The sequence below is a fragment of the Egretta garzetta genome, unplaced genomic scaffold, assembly GCF_000687185.1.
Source record: "Egretta garzetta isolate BGI_Z169 unplaced genomic scaffold, ASM68718v1 scaffold620, whole genome shotgun sequence".
NCBI lineage: Eukaryota > Metazoa > Chordata > Aves > Pelecaniformes > Ardeidae > Egretta > Egretta garzetta.
This window is the reverse complement of record NW_009258309.1, coordinates 187,785-210,163: the sequence shown is the minus strand read 5'-3', so window position 1 is coordinate 210,163 and position 22,379 is coordinate 187,785. Positions and strand designations below refer to the sequence as shown.

General features: G+C 39.3%; 1 protein-coding gene across 7 annotated transcripts in view; it reads left to right on the top strand.

Moving 5' to 3' along the window:
• PPA2 (inorganic pyrophosphatase 2) overlaps window positions 1-22,379 on the top strand; it is a 54,478-nt gene that overhangs the window by 5,792 nt on the left and 26,307 nt on the right. For all 7 annotated transcript variants that reach the window (XR_004842059.1, XM_035894603.1, XM_035894619.1 and 4 more), the window contains exons 4-9: window positions 6,289-6,342; window positions 8,813-8,932; window positions 11,308-11,394; window positions 12,691-12,817; window positions 20,292-20,419; window positions 22,238-22,323. Coding sequence is in view for 6 of the 7 variants with exons in the window: in XM_035894603.1 (XP_035750496.1) it covers window positions 6,289-6,342; window positions 8,813-8,932; window positions 11,308-11,394; window positions 12,691-12,817; window positions 20,292-20,419; window positions 22,238-22,323 (602 nt within the window). In the remaining variant the exon portion in view is untranslated. The remainder of the gene's footprint in view (window positions 1-6,288; window positions 6,343-8,812; window positions 8,933-11,307; window positions 11,395-12,690; window positions 12,818-20,291; window positions 20,420-22,237; window positions 22,324-22,379) is intronic.

The window sequence follows — 22,379 nt, the reverse complement described above, 5'->3', positions numbered from 1 at the left end:
AAAGTCTCAAAGTCGAGGAGTTTCAGCTTTCACCATTCATGGGATAGGGGAATGCACATCATACAAGTCCCTGTTAGCTGTTTTGCAGTCTTGGCTTGTAGTTCTAAGAGAAACTCTGTGGTGTTTCTGTATAAGCTGTTCTGAGTAATGCAGCCATTTCTTGCAACTTTTTAGACCTTCCCAAATCTCAATTAAATTTAGCTTTGCAGTCAATGTTGACAACTGATCTTTTTGTATTCACAGATGTTTTTTGGCTGTTTGAAGACAAGAGAGAAGTTATTTTGAGGGAGAAACTATGTTGAAAGAAATAATTTTCAGCTTCAGTCTCAAAATTATTACCAGCTTGCAGTCTGAACCTTTGCTTTGTCTTAAGCATTGCAGGCACTCAGAATCCACTCCTGTCCAAGTAAATCTCTGTGAAAGGTATCAAAACTTTCGCATCTCTCTCTCTGGAAGAGTGGATGTTCCCACTGTGGTTACAGTCAAAACTCTCAGAGGCTAGTTGTTGAATATGGTCTTCCATGTCTAGAAGCAAGAAGGTTTGAAGAGGTCATCATTTTCTTTTCAAGATAAAATGTGACATGTTGCTTCCCTGCTGTAGTGAAAGGGTTTCTAATCTACTTGTCATTGTATGTTTTTTGTAAAGTATTCACATGTCATCTCATTCAGAGGACCCAGGTGTTCTCGGATACAAAGTTTTATTTAAAATGTTGGCCTTGGTAAAGGAATCTGTCCAAGCATGTAGAGATTATAGTCCTCTAACTTTCAGGCACCCACGAGAGCATTTGAGAGGAGAAAAAAAAAAAAAAAAAAAAGAGAGAGACAAGACAACTTCTGTTTTGTTGCATCCTGTGGATTGCATAGTGCTGGAATGCCCTTGTGGACTTACGTTGAATTCCTTCTGTCAGGCAAAAAAATAGTCAGGTGAGATATAAGGGTCATCAGAGTGGTCATACAGTCTGAATAGGTGATGATCAGAGGGCCTCATGCTTCAAAACTGGTGACAAGAGTTGTGTTATGGAAAAGTCGGTATGTTTCATAAGAAAGGAAAAGTCATCATTTCCTGTGCAGTACAAGTGCAAACTTTGTACTGACTTTGTAGTCTGTCTTAACTATACCCTCTGTCACCTTCTTTGGTCACATTAGGCATTTTTTTGGTATATGTAACCTGGGCCATTATGTGTACTCAGGGATGTGTGTGTTCCAAATTTTAGATTATCAGTGAAGGTGTCACCATGATGTTTGAACCTGCCCAATCTTTTTTTATGGATGTGTCCAATAGCTGCAAGCCTTGCTTTGTGTGCTTGTAAATTAGCAAATACTGAGAGTAGAAATAATCTTCACTCAGCAGTCCAGTTAAAATCTACTGGAGTAGAGTTGGTTTACTGAGAAAGTTGTATTAGTGATTTCATCAAGCTTAACTTCAAATAAATGGTTCTTTAAACTTGAGAAAGTCAGTGTTTCATTTTCGTTTGTGTCATGGTTGTACAGTGAGTAGTTTTGCGGGTGAATGTGTCCAGTACCTAGTTTATCAGAGAGTATGTCCGACACAGCTTTTAGGATACCTGTAGGTAAAAACTTACATAGTGTTCATGATTTCCTCTTCACTGTACACTATGAAGAGGCTGCAGGCACTTTGCATTTATGCTGGGCACTGCATTCCTTTTTTGCTATGTGGCATGCTAATTTATATTGGAAAAGTACCACTGACTTCTCATTTGGATACAGTATGTTTGGTCTCCAGATGTTGTTGGCATCTGGTTTGTTGTTTGCATTGGCAAATACCTTGTAGCAAGTGTTACATTGGGAATGCTTATAACACAGGTACTCATTTTATAAGCAAGTCCCTTTCCATTTATTTCTGGTTGTATTTCATGACAGTCCTTATTTTCCTTCTCCTTTTTTTTTTTTTTTTTCCCTTTGTTTACACTGCTGCTGGACTGCAGCTCATCTTTTTTGTTCTCGTTAGTCCTCAGGTGCAAGATTGCAAATAAGCAGACAGAAAAGAAATTGAAATGATAGCTGCTTTTTCTTCTCTGTGTCTTGTGAGCTCAGAGCTTCTCAGTGAGGAAGGGACAGTAGCCCCCAAATGCTGCCTCTAATGCTTTCAGGTTTTTTTTTTTTTTCTGAGCGCTCTACTGTGAAAACGACTAAAGTAATTGTAAGCTTTAGCATCTCTCTTCTCCATGTCACGCAAGGGTGATGGTGAATGACAATCAGGCCTTAAAAAGTGGTGATGTTTTTCATTTTATGAAATGATACTGAGTTTCTGTTCCTTTCTTTTCCTCTCTTGTTTTGTCACTTTCCTTGCTTTGCATGGGTTGCTCCACTTCTGCTTCAAATTAGCTGAACCTTTAGTGTTGAGTATTACCTGTTGCAACCCTTGGGCAAAATCATACCTATTCAGAACCCTACCCTCAAATGCACCAGCTAAGAAACTTGGGAAGACTGCCAAAGGAAGTAGTTGAACAAGAAAGGGAAAGTTAGGTAAGGAAGAATTGTGTCTGAGAAGAGTGTATGGGAGTCCAGAAGGGTAGGTTGTGAAAAGTGTCAAAATGTGCTTTTTTTTTTTTTTTCCCCCAGTGATATTCAGGTTTGTAATAACAAACTCTTAACCAAAATGAGTTTTCTTCTATTAAGGATCCATACAGTCAGAGCTAGCAGTTATTTTTGCCCATCAGTCTTATTGGAGAGAATGCTGACTCACAGTTTACCTGGGTACAACAGTCTGTATTTTCCTTGCTTTTCTCAACACTTGCTGTATGAATGTGTTGAAGTATTTGTGTATCTTTTATATCTTTCTGTGGTTTTCTTATTTCAAAAAACAAAAACTGTTCCTGTTCTCTATGTGAAAGAGATTTTTGCTTGTCTTGGCAAAAATGGTATCATGATAAATTAAAAATTATGTTCAACTGAAATGGAATGCAGTAAGTTGCCAAGCAGTGTTAAAGAAAACACCCCGATAAAGCAAACACTTATTACATCCTACATGAGTTCCCATGTAATGTGTTTAGCATGTAGTTCTTAGGAAATAAAGTATATCATTTAGGTATACTAGTTGTTCCTTCTGATGTCATTTTCTGCTGATTTTCATATTCAGTTTTGGGAATTAGGAAATGCACTTCTGAATTCTTTGTGTTGAGTAAATAGATTTCCCCCTCTGCCCCCATTCGCCTCTTCAAGGTATAATAGAGCATAAGTACAAACGTCTGTCTTGTGTTCACATTAACCCGAAGTCAAACAAGCTACGTAATACCCTGGGTTGAAAGTCCCTCTGGGCTCTGTCAGGTCAATTCCCCATGTAGATGGGTTCTGTCCCTTTTTCTGAATCTAGGAAATGGTTTCCTCCTTTTTTCGTGCATGCTCCAGGAGACTGTCCTGAAGAAACCGTCAGCTAGCAGAGCTGGCATGAGGCTAGCCTGTAGGAGCTACGTCATCTGGCCTGTTGAACGGTCTGCTGTCATGGAGTCCCTTGCAGAGCTGGATTAAATCTGAACTGCAGCAAACAGTTCACGGGCAGACCAATTGGCTGCTGTCATGCTAAGGCACTTAAATGGTAAACTTTCCAAAGCAATACTTTTTGTTCCGTGAGAGATCTTTTTTCTGTCGCTGGAAGGTGTGTCAAATGGGCTGTTGAAACAGCCTCACCATTGCTTGAGGGGGTCTAAGTGCTCACTTGGGGGTTTGGTGAGGTGGAATTTTTTGTTTTACTGATGTAGAATAAAGATAAAAATATCAATTACCAGAGGCATTCACCATCCAAAACTAACCACTGAATGGCATATGCAGATGGTAATCTGTGAAGACAGGTGGTGTCTGACACTTGCATTTCTGTTCGCAGCTGAGGCAGGAACGGTTTTGCAGTAGGGGATGGGGGAGAACATTTAAGTGGTCAGAAGAAATAGGTGTTTGGTCTGGGAAAATAAAAGTGATGGAAAAATTCCTGGGTGATATTTAGGCAAGGAGGGGAACAAGGTAAGAAAGAGGAGGAAAAAAACACCCTAAAAAACCAGAGGAGTATACTTCTCTCTTTCTGTCTGTCAAGCTATCTAGTATGTGCTTTCCTTTCCACACCAGTGAATCCTGTCTCATCACTGTGAAAATATGATTGCCCTATAAATAAAACTTTTTTATTTTTAAATGTAAGCACTGCATGAAGTTATTAATCTCTTGTAAATGCTTGTGGCAGCTTAGCATTAGAGAGAGTACTTTCAGGGATTTTTTTGCATGCAAATTAATCTGTCAGGCTGTCACATTTAAGACTCTTGACAATTCACATTTGACTGATACCACAAATTATGAAGGCTTGGTCTTAGAGCTGAGTTAAATCCAAGTGATTTTTTGTTTTTGAGAGCAGCATTGTATTCATTTCAGTCCAGCTGTTATCCAGCCCTAAGAGTTGTTTTGGTGAAGACCTGGAATAACTCTTAGCCAATCAAAGCTCAAACCCAAGATCTACAGGCAACTGAAGCCATTGTATTAGACATGGTCAGGAAAATGTACAGTGGCATCTAAACCAACAAAAATACAGGATTGTGGTGGACGGGAAGACATTGTATATAATTCCAGAAGTAATTTGTAAGTTTTCTGCCTGTAGCTACCAGTCAGAACAATTCTTTGACCTGCTTGGCAGTTCCCTAAGAGTTTCTTGTCAGCACTGGCTTTCGTGCTGTGCTGCTTTTTTCCAAGTGTTCCCCAGATGGATGTGCAGACTTTATTTGGCTCTTTTCCAATCTTTCCCTTACCTGCTGCTGCATGTATGTTGCTTTGTTCTGCCTGCTCTCTTTCTGATTACTTATCTGTTTGAACTGTTCTTATATACATAAGGTGTGCTTTATGAAACTGATCCTAAGCACCTTTCTTCTTTTTTTTTTTTCTTCCCTTTTTTCTTCTTGTTTTATTCAGTTATGACCTGATTGGGAAAAGTGATTCCATCTGACGTGCCACTGATTGCAGTATGGGCACAGTACTTATGGATGGCGAATTTAATTTAAATTTACTGGGAATTTGCTGTCAGGATTGTGCATAGCTTGTGATCTCATGGGAGAAATGCTGAGTGACAGTTGGGATTTTCTTTTGCTTTCTTGCTTTCCACATTCCAGGTTTGTTTGGGAGGAGATCATAGAACTGTTGGAATTACTTTAATCAGACTGTGGCATTGACCCTGGTAATAGTATTTGTTTGTTGCAGCTGCAGGATAAAAGAAACAAAAATACAAATATTTAAGAGGCCAATGGAGCCTTAATTGTAGTGTAGTTAAAGAGTCTTTAACTTTTTTTTTTCCTACAAATTTCTTCAAAAACATATTTTGTCTTTCCTGAACTGTTGCAATTTTTAATACCAATGTGAGTTTGGTTATGAAGAGCTGTCTCAGGCAATGTGATACTTTGGGGTTATTTTAGTAATCTAGGAGAAAGTAGGATGTAGACATTGCTGGGTGGTTTGAGCTAGTTACCCATTCCAATTAATACTCTACTTCTTGGTAGTGCTTAACTCTGACAGCTTCAGAAAAAGAAACCTTGCGGCAGTTACACAGTTTTTCTCTTTGGAAAATGTCACTTTAACCTCCTCAGTAAAAAGGGCGTAGATTACTTATTTTTCTTCTAAAAGCATGAAAGTTTATGTTTCAGGTTTATTCCCCCCCACTCACTTTCTTAAAACAACTTTAATGTTGTTTCTGTTAGGAAGAAGGCTAACATGAGGTGTCTGTGTCCATGTGCTTCCTCTGCCATCACTTTTGGACTCATTCTGCCTCACTTCAACCAGATTTGACTGAGAATCAGAAATGTCAGCAGTTGTTGCTTTTGTATGGGCCTTTTAAAAAAAAAAAGAATGAGGCAAAAGAGGAGGGCCTGAAGAAATAAATCCTCAGAGGAAAAAACCAAAACACTGTCCTTTCCAGTGCTTGAAGGAAGCTAACTGTCCTATAGAAACGTCCAATCCTCTTTGACTAGTGGACTGAACCATTGCCGTGTGGCAAGCCATTCCATGGACTTTCTGAACATTTTGTGAGGACTAATATTGATACGGGAATAAAAAACATCATGTGGATTTCCACTACTTGTAGTTGTTTGTATTCCCAAAGGAGTGGGGTGGGGAAAGGATGAATGAAAGAGGCTGAGTATCATTGTGCAGAACTAAACAAATTGTACTTAACGTAAAATTGGCTGGAACAGAGACATGTGATGTGTGTTGCTGCTGAATACAGAGGAGAGAATTTGTCTTACTGTAAAATACTAATTGCCAAGTGGATTTTATTTTCAATTCTGTCATTGTTTTTTGGTTTAGGTCCTGTTTAATATGATTGTAGAAGTGCCTCGTTGGACGAATGCAAAAATGGAGGTAATTAAGAAAAATACCTTGATTATATAGGTATTTATTAAAGTTATGACAATGCAGTGGCTTCCAATAGTCAGAGTTTAATCAGACTGTGGATAAAATTTTCGCTGTTCAAAATTATTTTGAAGTTGTGCATACAGACATTTTCCTTGTGATTATAAAGTGTTAAGGTTCTAATTTTGTTTCCCTTCTGCAGGTGAACACTGCTTCTTGACAGCCCTCTGACTGCACAATACAGCATACCTGCAATAGAGTCCTAGAGTACTGGCTTGCAGGACATTTGTCCAACATTTAGTCTTGCTCTTGCTTGCTCATAGAGCATTCCACTCAGAGGATTTAGTTCTTCTGATTTCTGCTGTATAGTGTTCTAGGCCAAATCCTGACAGAGTTGCAAATGAAAAAGCATTTCCTTGTGCCAAAAAAAAAAGATACTTGGGGACCTCACTGATTGAAAGTATCTACTCCTGCAGGGAGATATCTTAAAAGTAGAGCCTAGTGGGTTGTTCCTCTGCAATTACAATGTAGAAGCAGAGTAATGCTTCATCTGTAGTGTTTGTGAAACGACAGATCTCAGCAGGATATGTCCTATCTTCCTGAACATTTTTATTAATCTTAGGGATGCTTCACGGATGCTTTTAAGGAAGTTTGTGGTTGAGCTGTTAACTATTTTGATTATTAAAAAATAACACCAAAGAACCTCCCCAGCCTGTTATTTCAAAATTTTGTTTTCTTCTTTCCCTGATGCTGGAAAATGATTTGAACTGTGTTTACCACCGCAGTTGTTATTCTGCAAGCAGGTTTACCTTGGATATTTACATTGTATTTTAAGATGATGATTTATTGTGGAAGTTGAATTCTCTTTTGTAGAGTTTCCCCTTGACAACGCTATTTGAACTCTGTGTAAAGCTCAGGTTGTTCTCCCTCCCCTTCTCTTGGCACATTATGTCAAGGGTAGAAAATATTGTGGTTCAGAAATCAGTGGGTTTAGACTTTTCTGGCTTGACAGAGGGGACCAGATATAGTTCTCTGATCTATAACTTTTAATATATTTGAAATTTCCTGTGTTAATTGTTAAGGCACTTGTCTTGCCTTGCCATTGTGTCCTGGCAGTCCTTCAGTCCAGACTGCGATAAGGTGCTAATACCAGGTCTTCTCTGCATCTCCGTGCTGAGATTCCCTCACATGGAATGGAGACTGTAGGAAATTAAAACTTGCCTTAGGATGAATGTTTCCCACTGTTACATCCCCAGTGCCAGACCTCCTGCTCATCAGTCTGTTGTATTTCTGTTATTCTTCCCTTGATTTTAACTGAAAGTGCTTTTCATGAGACTTTTGTCCGTTGTTGTCAGTTACTCCTCTTTGTCCCAGTTCACATCAAGAAAAAGCACTGCTGATCTCCACTTCTGTCAGAGTTCCAGGTGGCATATTCAAGGTCTTCACTTTTAAGTTATGACCAGAAGCAGGTAGAATCAAGTGTGAAACCAGAAATGTGTGATAAACCTTGATTTCAGCTCTTGGAGAGGGTTTATTTGTGGAATAAGTGCATGCTATTGACAGTTTGGTGTGGTTCAAAAAGCTGGAATTCCTGTGGGATGGCTTTGGTGGTGGCACTTTAGGTAAATTACAAGGATGTTGCAAAATGAATATGCACTAAGGGCTGTGTGCTTATGCACGCAAGCTATGTACCACCTGAGCCAGTGTGTGCCCATAGACTGTAACAAATGTGATGCCATTTAGATGAGTGTTTGTAAGCAAGAGCCAAGCTACCACGGATTGAGTTGTGTGGAGGGTCAAAGGGATGGTTACAGTGAATTAGCTGATGGGTGGTAGGTAACTTATATGGCAGTGAGTTTGTATTTGAGGTTTTGGGGAGGATGATGACAATAATAAGCTTTATCCTTCTGTGAGTGCTTCTTCAGGAATAAGAATGCCTTTTTCTAATGCTGCTTAACTTGTTCCAAACCTGTGTGAAGCTGTTATTTGATGACTCTGCAGAGCTTGTCCTTACTAAAAACCATTTACATGCTGAGAGGCAATGGAGAGAAGGGATGTATGCAGTAGGAGAGCAATGAACAGAGGAGATGAAACATTTCCTGTTGCTGTCAAAGCCCCTGTTGTCTGAAGAACTTGTGCCACCATTTGTATGTCTGTTGAACTTGTACTATAAGTGGAAGAGCTTCTAACTTATGTTCTTTTCAGTATTTATGTTTGACCATGACAGTCTCCTTATAAATGTATGACTTCCTCTTCTACATTCATTTTTTTTTCTTGCATACTTCACAACGTTATTTAAAAGCTTAATAAGCTGCTTTTTGAACATGACCCTTGAGATTTAGAGTGAGACCATCGTACTTTTATACTTCTCAAACCACAAGCACATGCTCCCAGATGGAGCTTTCTAACTGGTTGGGTACAGAATGAATTGCTTTCCATTTTACCATTCTCTCTCTCTCTTTTTTCACGATCTGCTTAGATTGCCACTGAGGAGCCGTTGAATCCCATTAAACAAGATATAAAGAAAGGGAAGCTTCGATATGTGGCAAACATCTTTCCTCACAAGGGTTATATATGGAATTATGGGGCCCTCCCACAGGTAACATTTTTGTTATAATGGTCAAAGTTTTCTGTCTTCTGTGTAAATTGCCTTGTAAATCTTGGGTACTGCTGGAATGCAAATCCGTTGTAAGAAGGATGTTTCTTTTCGATAGATTTGTAAATTAGGGCTTTTTTATGTTGAGCTTTATTGTGTCCATAAATTTTGATCAGAATTTGGGTGTGGGTGTAAATATGTACTGTATTTCAGGAAGGAGTTAAATGATCAAGAAATCTCAAATCTTTAGTTTGCATCTCTGTACCATAGTGACAGAATTAAACTGTCATGGTCTGCCATTCAAGAATACTTTGCCAAGTAGCCCTTTTCTGCTTAAACAAGACTATTTTTAAAAAAAAACTAATATAGGATTTTCATATATTGCAGCATAAATTTTATTGGGATTCTTAATATCTTTAACAAAGAGGAACACAAGGGCTGTTCTTTTTTAGATTAAACCTCAACTGCCTTAGTTAACTTCTGTCTGAACTGAGACTTTACTGATCGTGAGACATTCAAAACTTTGAGCTTTGAAAAAGACCAACTAATGGCTGAAATTGTGAGCATAATGAAAGGTTTTAAACTTTTTTTCAATTCTGTGAATAACACAACATTGCAGTTAAATTAGTACTGAAGAACAGGATGTAGCTAGAAAAAGAGTAATTTATTTTCTTTACACTTAACTGCATAAGCAATGACAGTTTACTCCTGAAAATCTGCTTATGTATTTGATCCCTGAAGAGGAGATACCAGGCAGGTGCTGGGGTATAGCAATGAAGCTCCTACCCAATCAGCAGTCTCAGTAGACAAAGTTTCCAAGTAGGTATAGTTGGGAACCAGCAATTCCATTTAATGTTTCGAAATTCGTATGTGCCTTAGTACAAAGCCAAAACTAAACATTTGAAAAATTTCCTGCACAAAGTGCATAATTTTGGACTGATGACACTTTCCTCAGGAGAAATGTTCAGCTCCCCTTGTTACCTTGTGAGTCAGAGAGGGCTGGAGATAATTGTCATTTTTATTTTCTGTAATGACTTTAAAATACCAGTTGGATCATTGCACTTCCAATTGTTGAAGTCTAGATGATAGTCCAGATTCCTACTAGCAGCTGTAAGAAACAAAATCCAATTCAGTGTCTCCATTATCACAAGAGGACTTTTCATCAGGATCAGCAGTTGCCAGAAGTTCAGTCCCAGTATACGGCTTAAAGATACGTATTTGTGGCTGCTGTTTTATGCTGTGGAACAGAGAAGAAAAAAATGGCGATAGGACTATCATTATTGCAGGAGGAGTTGTACTGTCAGGAGGACAATATAACTCCTCGTGAGCTTTCCTTCTAACCTACAGGTGAAGGGCTGAAGCTGGGCAGTAGCAGCTTTACATGCAGCTTTAAAGAAAAAGCACGTTGGAAGAGTATTGGAAAAATAAGTTTTGAGTTGAAATTCACTTTATCAATTTTTTCATAATAATTCCGCTACCTAAACACCTGGGCATTTGCTTTTCACAGTTTTTCCTTCTAATACCAGTCAGGTTCTCAAGAACAAGCTTGAGGTGGAGGTTTGACCATGGACAGCAGGAACTAACAGTAAACTCCTTGGGAAAAAAAGTTTTCTAATACCTTTTCCACAAAACTTCATTGGACTCAAAATTCTTACTGGGAAAAGTTCTCGACTTTGGAATGAGTTCTCATTACTAGCCAGGAAGAGATAAAACAAGTCCTGGTCTAGTAATTAGTTAGTATAACTTGGTTATGATTCCTTGCTCGTACAGAGCTCAGAGCAGGGATTTGAACTTGCCTCCTGGAGAAGCTTCTTTGGTCTCAAGCTGCTGGCTGTTCTTGGGAATGTAGGCATCTCAAAATACTCAGAAATGTTTCATACCTAAATCTAAAAACTTTAAAAAGCTAATTGGGTGCTGACAAATCCATACCTAGGAGCTTGGTTAGCTCAAAGCCTAGATGTTTTTGAAAGCAACTTATGCTAGCGCCATGGTATTTAACGAGTATAATAAGAATGTGATTGTAGGATGTTCTTGCTTAATCCCACAACTACTAGTAGCCAGAAAAATACATAATCGGGGTTCTCTGATGCCTTAATCACTGCAATTTGATTAAGTGTGCCTGCTGAGTCACAAATGCAGGTAATACTTTTGCTACTATATCCTCAGTAATCCTCATGTTACTTGTCCTGAGTGTGATGATGAGTTACTTGACGTCAGTCCGTTGGCTGTTTGTTTGTTTTTTCTTTTCCCATTGAGCAAGACTGTTCTGAGAAAGCTGATGTTTTTATTGGTGTTTTTATTAATCTTAGTAATTTAGTGGTTAGACAAATTGTAATTGCAGATCAGCTTGTAACTGATGATTCTCTTTCCTTTGACAGACCTGGGAAGATCCAAACCATACAGATAATATTACAGGTTGCTGTGGGGATAATGATCCTATTGATGTTTGTGAAATAGGTTCAAAGGTTTGTCTTTATCAGAATTAATTTAATTTATCAATGTTAGTTTAATAATTTGGTAATGACTTTTGGAAGAGAAGGGCAGAGGGAAAACCAGTAAAGGTGGTAATCGTCTCGGGGGATGACAAAAGTATTAATAGAGGATCTGAGGAGGGAATAGGCAAGGAAATAGTGGATTTTTAAAAGGGAGAAAAAAAGCAGGATTTGGTGAAGTCTGTGTACTGGATAAAAGGGAAAGTAAGAGACCACCACCCTGAAGTTCTGTGGCTGGACAGTGAGTTTTGGGTGAAGGAGGAGGGCGTTAAGATTTTGGGGGAGGGAAAAGTTTTCTTTCTTTTTCCTCTGTTAGAAGTACTGGAGCTAAGTTTCTGAAAGATGAGGAAGTATGGCAGCATCATGCACATAAAATTACAAAGTCAGACCCACAAAGAAGGTAGGTTTGAGTTTTCTCATGGGTGCAAACAGAAGTAGATCCCTCTTCTATAGAGGAGAAGACAGGAACATGTTGCAGTGTTGCAGAGTAACGAGATTTGGAGTGGGTGGATAAAAAAGAGGTACAGCAAATACCATTAGTAGGTATAGGGGAAAATTTTAGCTCAGTGAAAGAAAACTCTACACATCTGGAGGCAACAAAGAATGGAGCAATCCTCCTTGGTGTCAAAGATGGGGTTATGAAACAGATGACTTTGGAAGAGGGATCTCTTGGGATATTTTACATATGGAGAAAGTTAATTGGGGAGCTCAGCAAAGGTGGCTTTATTTGAGGAAAGGAACCTAAAGCTGAATTTCAAGGGATCCAGAAAGAGTTATGAAAGGAATATTATCTTGTAGGGAGAAGGTACCCAGGAAAATGCAAACAAGAGTTGTGCTGATATTTCTGGGGAAAGGGTGTGTGCGTGTATGTGTATATTGGAGTCTAGAGGAAGGAACAGCAAGAGAGAGACTAAGAGTTGAGAAAGTAGAAAGTCAAGAGGCAGGAAGGAGTTAAAAAGTGAGTATGAGATACTTTTGACTTGCAGTTTGGGGTGAAGATCAAGAAGGTGTGGGGGAAGTAGGGTAGAAGAGGAGGTACTTTTTTAGCTTGAGTTGTCTACTTAAATGCTGACTGGAGAATTGAGGGTTGAAGAATAGCAATGGTGGGAGAAGGGCTGGTAATGTTAAATAGATGTGTATTGGGTTTACAGATCTATCTTGCAATTCTGTTAGCTGCTAATCAAAAATGTAGTAAAACTGTTTTGTCTGTAAGGTAGAAGAAAAATTCTAGTGTTTTCCAAATCTTTGTGAAATTATGTTCTGTTTCAGATTCGTTCTTCTGGCGAAATTGTTCAGGTGAAAGTCTTAGGTATTTTGGCTCTTGTTGATGAAGGAGAGACAGATTGGAAGATAATTGCGATCAGTGTGGATGACCCAGAAGCTCAGAAAATCCATGGCAAGTATTTTTATCTTTCTTAATGCAAGTTATGTCAGTAACTTGCACAGTAGAGTGGCACCTGAGTTTAGGCCACCCAGGGCAAGAGGCAGATAGCAGAAAGGCAAAACTTTTTTTGTTGTTGTTTAAATCAGGTGCTTCCTTCAAGGAGGGCATACGTGCTTTCACATTAAGCTTTTGAAAAGGTTTGCTTGGATTTTCAAGAGGACCTGTTGTGCAGAAAGTCTTTTGACTTCTGAAACACAACTGCCTTAGAAAACAACCTCTTAAAATTACAGGCTTATCTCCTTTGTAATAGTGCATATTTACCCACTCAGATTATGTAGCATACTGCTGTTTTCCTTGTTGAAAGTGTTTGTTCCTTTTATATTTGCAGGCATTGTGTTGTGTTCTGAAAAAGGCTGTACATTTCCAGTGTTTTGTCACTTCTAACCAGGTTACTTCCAGGGTTTGTTGTCTAGTATGAACGATTAGGTTTCACCTTTTAGCTTGACGATTTGCAAAGTAAACTGCTAATGCAGTTCACCCTAATACCAGCCTTGATGATGACTAGCTGTGCAGGGGGAAATGTCCTGTCCAGACTTGTCTTCCTTGTGGCCATGCTTCTGGTATCCAAATGAAATTCGGGGCCTAAAATGTGTCTGAATAGCACGTGAGGTGTAATTCTACTTGCACACTGTTTGATAGGAAGAGGATACAGATGTGTTAAAACTGCGGGGACTTAGGTTTTTACAGCACAGGTAGAATGCAGCTTTTCACTGGATAAATGGAGGTTCACTTCCTCAAAAGTAATGTCACTGGGAATCCTGAGAATTAAGTGAGGAGGTTTCTCTAAAAGTTAGTGATTGTTATGAGGCCAAAAACCATGTATACCATCAGGTGTGTATGATCAGAGCCTGCTCTTTGTTGGTAGGGAGCACTGAGGCACAGAGTAACCTTTCTGTAGGAACAGGACTATCCAGCAGCTTTTTAAGGAATTATGTTTCTCGGCCATTGAGGCTTTTTCCTGGTTTCTGAATGTAAAGTAAATATATCACTGGACTGGCCCTTCATTCTCAGTTTTCTTGCAGGTTGCTTTCACATGGAGAATACTTGGCTTGGGGGGAAAGAAAGGGAGAAGAGGAAATGAGGAAAAGGAAACTCTTGGGTTGATGGTGATTAAAAACATTGGGCAGATGAATTACTGCACAGTGTTTATGACTCTTTTAACTACTTTGATAGTTAGAGATTAAGAAGTTCAGCTTAAGGAAATAGTAAGTAATAGTTTGCTGTTAATGTTAAGTGTCAATTTAAAACTCTATTATGTGCAGTGAAATGCGGTATGTGTCAGTAGTTAAAAGACAAGTAATTAGCACTTTATTTCTATACACAGTTCTGTTTAACTCTTGCCTTTTTTCTTAACAATTTCTGAGAGAGTTTAATCAGAAAAGTGGGTGAGAGAATTTAAAAGGACTCCAGTAAGTCCAGACAAAACTGTGACAGTTTATGCCACTGGGTTAAGTAGCTCTATTTCAAAGTCCTCTGTTTTGGTTGGTTTTTTTTTTTTTTCAGGTAATGACTGATTTGTGTCAGCTGTGTTACAGCTTTAGTTTGTTTGGGAGTAAGAGTTTTAGTATTGTTTAAAAAAAGGGTGGGTTGAAGGGCAAACTATTGCCTGTAGTTGATTCCTGTATGCATCCTTTCTTATCAGAGAATAGGTTGCAAAACTTTGAGAACTGTCCTTCTGAGGTTCAGAGAAGTGCAGAAATATTTATTCAGTTTAATATGATTTCCCCTTGGGACTGGAGTTGCAGTCCAGGATTTACAAAAGGAAAGAAAAAGGGGGGGGGGGAAAAAAAAAGCCCCCATCTGCTTTCACAAAACATGGCTAGCTTGCAGTGTTTAACAGCAATCCTTCTTCAGTCTGAAAACAAACAAATCTGTTGGAGTAGGCAGTGCAATATGTCCTTTTATACTTGTTTTTTCCCTCTTTCCGAAGATGTTAATTATTTCAGCATAAAGGGGATAGCAGCTACAGATAAAACTGGTATCTCCCTCAGTAATTGACGTGCTGCTGTGTTACAGTGGTGGCCTCCTAGGGATTTTTTTTGCCTTCTAAGTCTGTCCAGTCATTTTTGTGTCATTTGCTAAACATTTTGAATTGGACTGAGAATCATCACATTTGCTTTCAGCTCAGTATGTGCACAGCCCCCAGTGAACATTTGGAAAAGATAATTCCGAGACACCAGTGGTGATTATTTGCAAACCCCATCCTGAGCCCGCGCAGTGTGTTAACTCCTCTTGCTGCTTTAAGCACACCGCAGGTACTCTGTATATTCTTCTTCTGGGATTGTAATCGTTCTCGTAAGTGCAGTTGATTTTTCTGAGACTTAACAGAACTTAAAACTGAGCAGTCCCAACTTCTGCACAGTTCTCATTGTTTATTCATAGCACTCCACTGTACTGTGTCCTGCAGGCATTTATTGATAAATACTGGTTTAAATTGGAAACCCTGCCTAGAACTCTCTCTTTCACACAGAGCAATGAGAAACTCTAGTTTATAGTGACAGTACCCAGGAATGCTTAGCACCTACTCCAGTGGGAACTGTGTCATCAGTGGCAGTACCAGAGCCTTAGAGTCTTTTTGGACAGACTTGGGAAGGTAATCTGTTTGAAATTATAGCACTTAATACTGGCGGGCATGGGAACAATCGCACTCCAAATACAAACTGTATGTCAGATGCAGGTATCTATATGAGAAAGTTTCTTTTAGACTAAAACTGGGTATCTTCAGATTTATCTATTTCTGTAAGATCTGTCTTTGTGGCTACCTGAAAACCACTGTGTTGTCTTTCTGCAAGACAGTTGCTAGGTAGGTGGCCATTAGTGGACCAGCAAAGCAACTTCAGACCAAGGAAGTCTGGGAAAGGGCCTAAAGCTCCCTGTGCGCTGAAACACTAAATCTTGTTGGTGTAATAGGCCTGGCTGCTTTTTTGTTTTTGTTGCTTTTTGTTAGTTTGTTTTTTGTAAAATACTAGTCATGAGAAGAAGCAAATTCTTGGAGTGGAAAGGCTGCTTGTCTGCTTATCTCACAATTCGGATTGAATTGAATACATTCGAATTCACATACATATCTGATGTGCTTTACAAGGTTGGCCTTGGAAAGGATGAAAGATATTTTTGTGCTGCAGTTTGGTCTAAATGTATATGGATGGCATCTTCATGTTGGACAAGAGGTTTTGAAAATAACTGGCAATTGAAGCAGGAAGTGTGTTTTTGAAGCAGCTTATGAAGAGCCTGACTCTCAAAAGGTCATCTCACCTTCCCTGAGCAAATTGGACAAACCATGTATGCTAGATGGCATTTTGGAGGTGATTTTACCGGCTTGGAATCTTAGCAGCCGTCTTTTGCTATTGCTCACTGGAAAGATGACTGGATATATTCAACAGCAGTTGGTGATGCCTACCAGCTTTGTTGCGCTACCATTTGCTGGCACTGGTATAGTTAACTGTGCTATGTTGCCATGCTTCTTTTCCAATGTGCAGCTCAAGATTGGCTTTTTGAGTTAAGTGATCAAACCCTAAAAGGCAAAACCAAAGCATATTACATACTTTGTACCATATATTGCTGTAGACCCTTGCATGTGAGTGTATTTATATGCAGAGAAGCAGCAGAGGTCCTTAAAACCTTTGTTGTGGATTCGTGTAAGCATTCAATATAAAGAAATTAATTATCTGTACCGAGGCTCCCTTCCTACCCCCTCACTCCATGCTGCACAAAATACACCAAATGCCTTTATATGGAATGTAGCTGCTGCTTCCTGTAAATGTTTATAAGATGTTATTAAAAACATATGTCCTCTCTTCCCACAGACCTTGTTTAGAAAGCTTGCTGCAAGCATGTTGTTTTAGCTTTGCTTGCAAGAAGGAGCATCTGTTGTACTAAAAATGGTAGTTTTGTACAAATGCTTTTGTTGCTCTCTTTTGTAAAGCCAGATAGAATTGGGATCTGCATTTGCATTGGCTCGCTCCCTTGACAGGGAGCTAGCAGCAGTTGTTTGTGCCAACCTCTAGAGATTTTCCTTATTGAGACTGAACTGCAACCCTTAATGTGATTAGCCATCTCTTTTTAACCCTTGGTGCTTAACTTTGGTGCCCAGAAAAATGGGACTTATGGTTGTATATAGGCAATATAAAGATATTACCACCTAGAGGCCAGTGGGTACCTGCTGATAATGTGCCTGCAAGAGCCTGACCTTTCTGCTCTGTCACTCTGCGCAGGGCTTGCTTGCAGAGATGAAACGGCGTTAGGCCAGGTACGTGCTTGCTGCTCCCATAACTTGCTAAGCCCCTTTTGACATCAGTGTGAGTACGTAGCTCCAAGGGAAGGTAAGCAGTCAGGGTAAGAAAAAAGTACCTAACAGTGTCTGCTGTGGAAAAGACATCTAAGTTTGTTCTTTTTTTTTTTTTTCCCCTCATAACATACACCTAGCTTTTATAGATATTACTGCAGTAAATCACTGTACTGCTTATTGTAGCACTTTCTTTTACCTTTCTTTGCTTACTCTTCTGTTTTTGGAGTATGTTTTTTCTCTTCCTCCCTCTGATATCCCAAAGATGCTGTTTGGATTTCAAAGTGGAAGACAAGCTGTCTTTCAAGCTTTTCTATGGTGCCTTTTAATGAACTGAAGAGGTAGCTGTTGAGTGATGCGAGAGCTGCTATTTTCCTTGTGTTTTGTGCTGTGTGCTGACTCCACAGTGACGGGATTGATTTTTTTTTTTTTTTTTTTTTGGTTGCACTGTTGCACTTTTTCCTGCTGCTTGCCACTGACCCCCATTATAATACACATGTTTTGGTTGGGGTTTTTTCTTCAACCATTTAAGCTTCATTTGGTGCCCAGTAGCTGCCCTTCATTTTCCAGTAGAGAGAATGTGAAATTCAGAGAGATATGTTTCTGTCCATGAAGATGGTCATCCCTGTCTTAAGGATGTAATGAAAGCCTGCTGCAAAGCCTATTCTAACATTTGAGTCCTTTAAAGAAACATAAACAAAGCCTATAAATAAGGAACACCACATGGGGAAGGGCCTAAGTGTCAATTAGTAGACAGTAAGGCACTTTTGATGAACAGTTTTCATGGGAGTAGGAGGCAAATAACCAAGTAGGAAGAATGGAGAAGCAGAGTTAGGAGAGAAGTTTGCTGGAAGAAGAACCCGAAAAAAGGAGCAGCACTTTGAGAAAGTATGCTTGAATTTAAGTAGTGTCTGGAGATGGAGATCTGGAGTTCATCCACTGCTGGGAGCCAAGGAAATTCCTGCAGCAGTGTGGTTTGTTTTACAGACTTGAGGAGATACTGTCTCCAATAAGTACTAGAAATTGTGAGTTCAAACCTCACAAGAGGAGGAGATGACAAGGGCTCAAGATGGGAGGAGGGGTGTTCCTTTGCTTGGAGAGAACAGGATGATGCACTGTAGCCCTGAAAATGATTTGAATTGGAGCTGCAGTTTTATTAGTGCCCAAATGAAGCATCCTGCCTCCAACCAAGACCCCACCCTTTTCTAAATCATTCCTTCTTGGTTGGTCTCACCCACCCACCCCAGTGAAAGGCTTCTTGTACTCTTAAACATGAATTCCAGCTAGAAGACCTGCCTCTAGCACAGCCTTATGTGCCCTTTTTTTTCTGGAATTCTGCCAATGAAACTCCCTAATCTTCTACAGGCAGATGGCCAGCAGCCAAGTTCAAAATGTGTTTTACTCCAAGTCCATAAACACGTAGCCCTATTAAGTGCATGCAAAAGCAAAAATTTACGTAGGGTTCTTCAAAGTTTAATGTTTTATTCTTTGGGTAGTGTATGATCCAGTGGAATTTGGGAGTGGCATCTATCAGATGCCTATGAACACTTCTCATACAGGTTTAATCTCACAGTTCAGTCCACACGTCATCTCTCTTGGTGGTCTACAGAGAACTGTAGCACAAGATTTTTTTTCCCCCTTCTCTTACTGTTCTCTTCAGAAATACTTGAATGTCTTTGGTCAGGGTCATAGATGAGATTTTAAAGAGACATGTAGGCACTTAAAAGATGGAAAGAACACGACTAGGTGTCAATTCCATTTTATAGGGCTGCAAATCTGTTTTATAGGGCTGGATAGACAGACGAGTATCCATCAGGAATCGCTGCCAAGCAGGAGATGTCAATGAGTGAGGCATATCTATAGGAGAAGAGAATGAAGTAGCCAAGCAGCACGGAGAGAGAGCAAGAGGGAATTGGGAAGGGAGAAACTAACAAGTGACTTGCAAAACGTTAGAGAAAGAGAATAACGTGATGGAAGGTGGCCTGGGCAGAGTGAGGTTATGAAGTAACTGGAAGACTGCATGCAGAGCACAACAATAAGAAGTCATCTGCCATTTCCATCAGAAGTGACTGTAAGAGGGAAATAGACGGAAAGAGAAGGATTATACCAGCTACAAAAAGTACTTGGCTTCCAGAAAGGACAAAATCCTTTATTGTGTCAAAATCAATTAAAATTGTATTGAAGGCTTTCCCATGTAAACATATTGCCAGGGAGTTAATTTGCCAAGGGGCTGATAGGACCACCTTATTGCAAGTGACGGGAGTGATAGTAGTCTCACAGGACAACCCCATAAAATTTGATCTGCGCAGCAGAAGTAAACATTTAAGATCACGAACTGCGTCTTTGCTATAGCAGTATAGCCCTTGAGCAGAATTACTGTGTGACTGTTTAATCTCTCTGTAGCCACTGGGGCAATGTTCATCTCTGCCTTCCTAGGGTCTCCTGCAAATGGCATGCATTCCTCTTGTGTCCTGTTCCACCTTTGCACGGTAGTGTTATGGAAGTAAAGGTAGAATTGACTTATCACTGTCAGTATGCAGATATCACAGGGTTATCAAAAGAGTTAGTGTTTAGCACTCCTGGTACGTGTCTGTCTTGTATCTAATGGGCTGAATTTGGAAGTAATGTGAGCAAAGGGATGCCTTTAATATAACTGTGAGAAGTCAAGCTTGTATTTTGTTTTGAGGTGCTAGTTTAAAAATCCTTGTGTTGAAATTGGTTTTACTAGCTCTTCTTTCATTATCAAAAAATGCCTGTAGTCCCTGCAGTTGCTGGGGAAAAATACTTCACTGAATAATCTCAGTATTGCAAGAGGTACCTACTGAGATGAAAGCCTATAAATACGGAATTTTCTTCTTCTCCTGTCACAAGTATGGTCCTTTAATTCATTGTCCCTTTGGGTCTTAATTAATGAAGGGCAAGGAGGCAACTGGCTTACCTGTTTAGTGTGGTTGTGAAATCATAAGATATCAACTATGGGCAGCTAATGTAATGAAGTGTGGTTCCCCAATGACTTTGAAAGTGCTCAGTGAGATCAAATTGCTTGCAGATCCTTTACGAGACTTTAAAAAACGAATGTTACAAAAATTGTGCTTAAAAATCACCAGTCCTTTTCTATTTTTTTTTTTTCTTTTTAACCTACAGATATTGATGATGTCAAGAAGCACAAACCAGGTTACCTTGAGGCTACAGTTGACTGGTTCCGATTATATAAAGTCCCTGATGGTAAACCAGAAAATCAGTTTGCTTTTAATGGAGAATTTAAAGACAAGGTGAAGATAATCCACAATTAAAGATGCATTTTTCTGTCATATGGCCTCTTTAATACATCCTAGGAGTTTTGGAAATGTGAAGGAGACGGTTTACCAAAAAGAATTTTTATATGAGGGATCATTGAATTCAATTTATTAGTCTAGGAATAAATAATGCTTGCTGTCTTCTGTTTTATTCAGGGAAAACACATAGGTTATTAAAGGAAGTCTGCAAAAAAAATATTCAGTCCTAATCCTGATGAGACTTACACACGCATCTCTGTGTTTGTACTTTTTTTTCCCCACAGCATTTTTATTCTCTCTGTCAGAGGAATGAACAGATTGTCTTTTCAGATATTTTTCAGTCTTGATTGATAAATTTTCCTGACATTTTTTAAGGCTGTGCAGTTTAAGACAGACAGTAGGTTGCAGTTTTTCTTCATATTTGGTATTTGCTCAAGGTATACTTTTTCCTGGTAATTCTATGTAGAAACTTTTGAGCTGTTTTTGGCTTGAAGGCTGAAAAGATATTTTTCGCTTTTGTTAGAAAAATGAGTGACGTTTTAAACTAGCTACAGTAAAAATGGCCAGTGTTTGAAAGGAGAGTGGACCTGGGACTAGACCTTGCTGAAGAAAATACCTGGAGTTTTCCAAAGGGAATTGGGTGTGATTTGAGTAAAAGCGCTTTGCAAATGGTGTATTGCACACTCTCTGTAGATTATTTTTGGCAAAGATTCACAGGTTCCTGATGAATGATGTCCATGTGTCAGCTAGTTCAGCCTTGTAGTGTACTATCAAAGTTTTAAAATGCCTTCTAACCAGCACAGAAAACTTTACATGTTTTGTCTGGTTAAGGAGATGCCCCGACTCCCCTCTGCACTAAAACTGTCTTTTAAATTGATCAAATGTGGAGTCATAAGGCTTGATAACCTGATCTTTCTCCTGTTCTCCCAGGAACTGCTCTTACAGATTTTTCTGCTCTGTAAAGCAGTGTGTTGCTCTTTAGTGACAGTTTAACAGGGTATATCCCTGTCAGGCCATTGGAGTTCAGGCTTGAAGCACTAAATGCCCTGCGATAGCTGGTTTGGAGCACTTGAATAATTCTCAAGTATTTCTAGAGACCCAGGATGTGGCGAGGCGGCCATGGCTGTGCTCCAGCAGCTCTGGTGAAGTTCACAATGTTCCAGTGGCATTTTGCCAGGTCGTTCCTTGTTAGGAAGTGTGAATGTTCTGTTGGCAGCTTTTTGCAAGCCAGTCTAGATATCATCATCTGGACACTGAGGGCTTAGTTTGTTATTTTTTTAAGCTTTTTCATACCCACCCCCAATATTACTTTTGGTTTTAAGCAAACAAAAACTGTTAAGCAGCTGATACGTTAACGTTGTTGCAAATGCTTAAGTATATGGTTGGGCAATTAATGGAGTAAATGCAAATTTTGCCACTAGAGGGGAAACCTTAACTCTGACCCCGATGTGCACACGTAACAGAGGAGTCATAGCTCTCACACTTTGTCCCATTTAGGACCCGGTACAGTTTTTTACAGCTCTAGGTGTCTGTTTAGCATCTTCTGCTGTTCTCATCTCTTTGTGCAACCTTCGTGTTTTCTGGCTGTGGACTGAGGGAAAGTCCTGAATGTGTTGCCAGTGTATTTGACAGATAGTGAAGTTTGTTGCTTTTCATAAAAAAGGGTATTATATTTTCCAGAAATTTAATGAGGCCTCGAAGGAGGCCCTTTAAAATAACACATGAAACAGTATGTTTTAATAAACTAGTTCTGTGATTTTTTTTTTCTGTTTAATAATGTTTTAAATCATAAAACTTTTCCTTGATGTAAACTAGGATTTTGCTGTTGAAATTATTAAATCCACCCATGAATGCTGGAAAGCTTTGCTTCATAAAAAAGCTGATGGGGGTGCTATTAAATGGTAAGTATCCAGTCATGTCTTTTCCACTTCGTATTGTGCTATACTGGTGGCAGTAA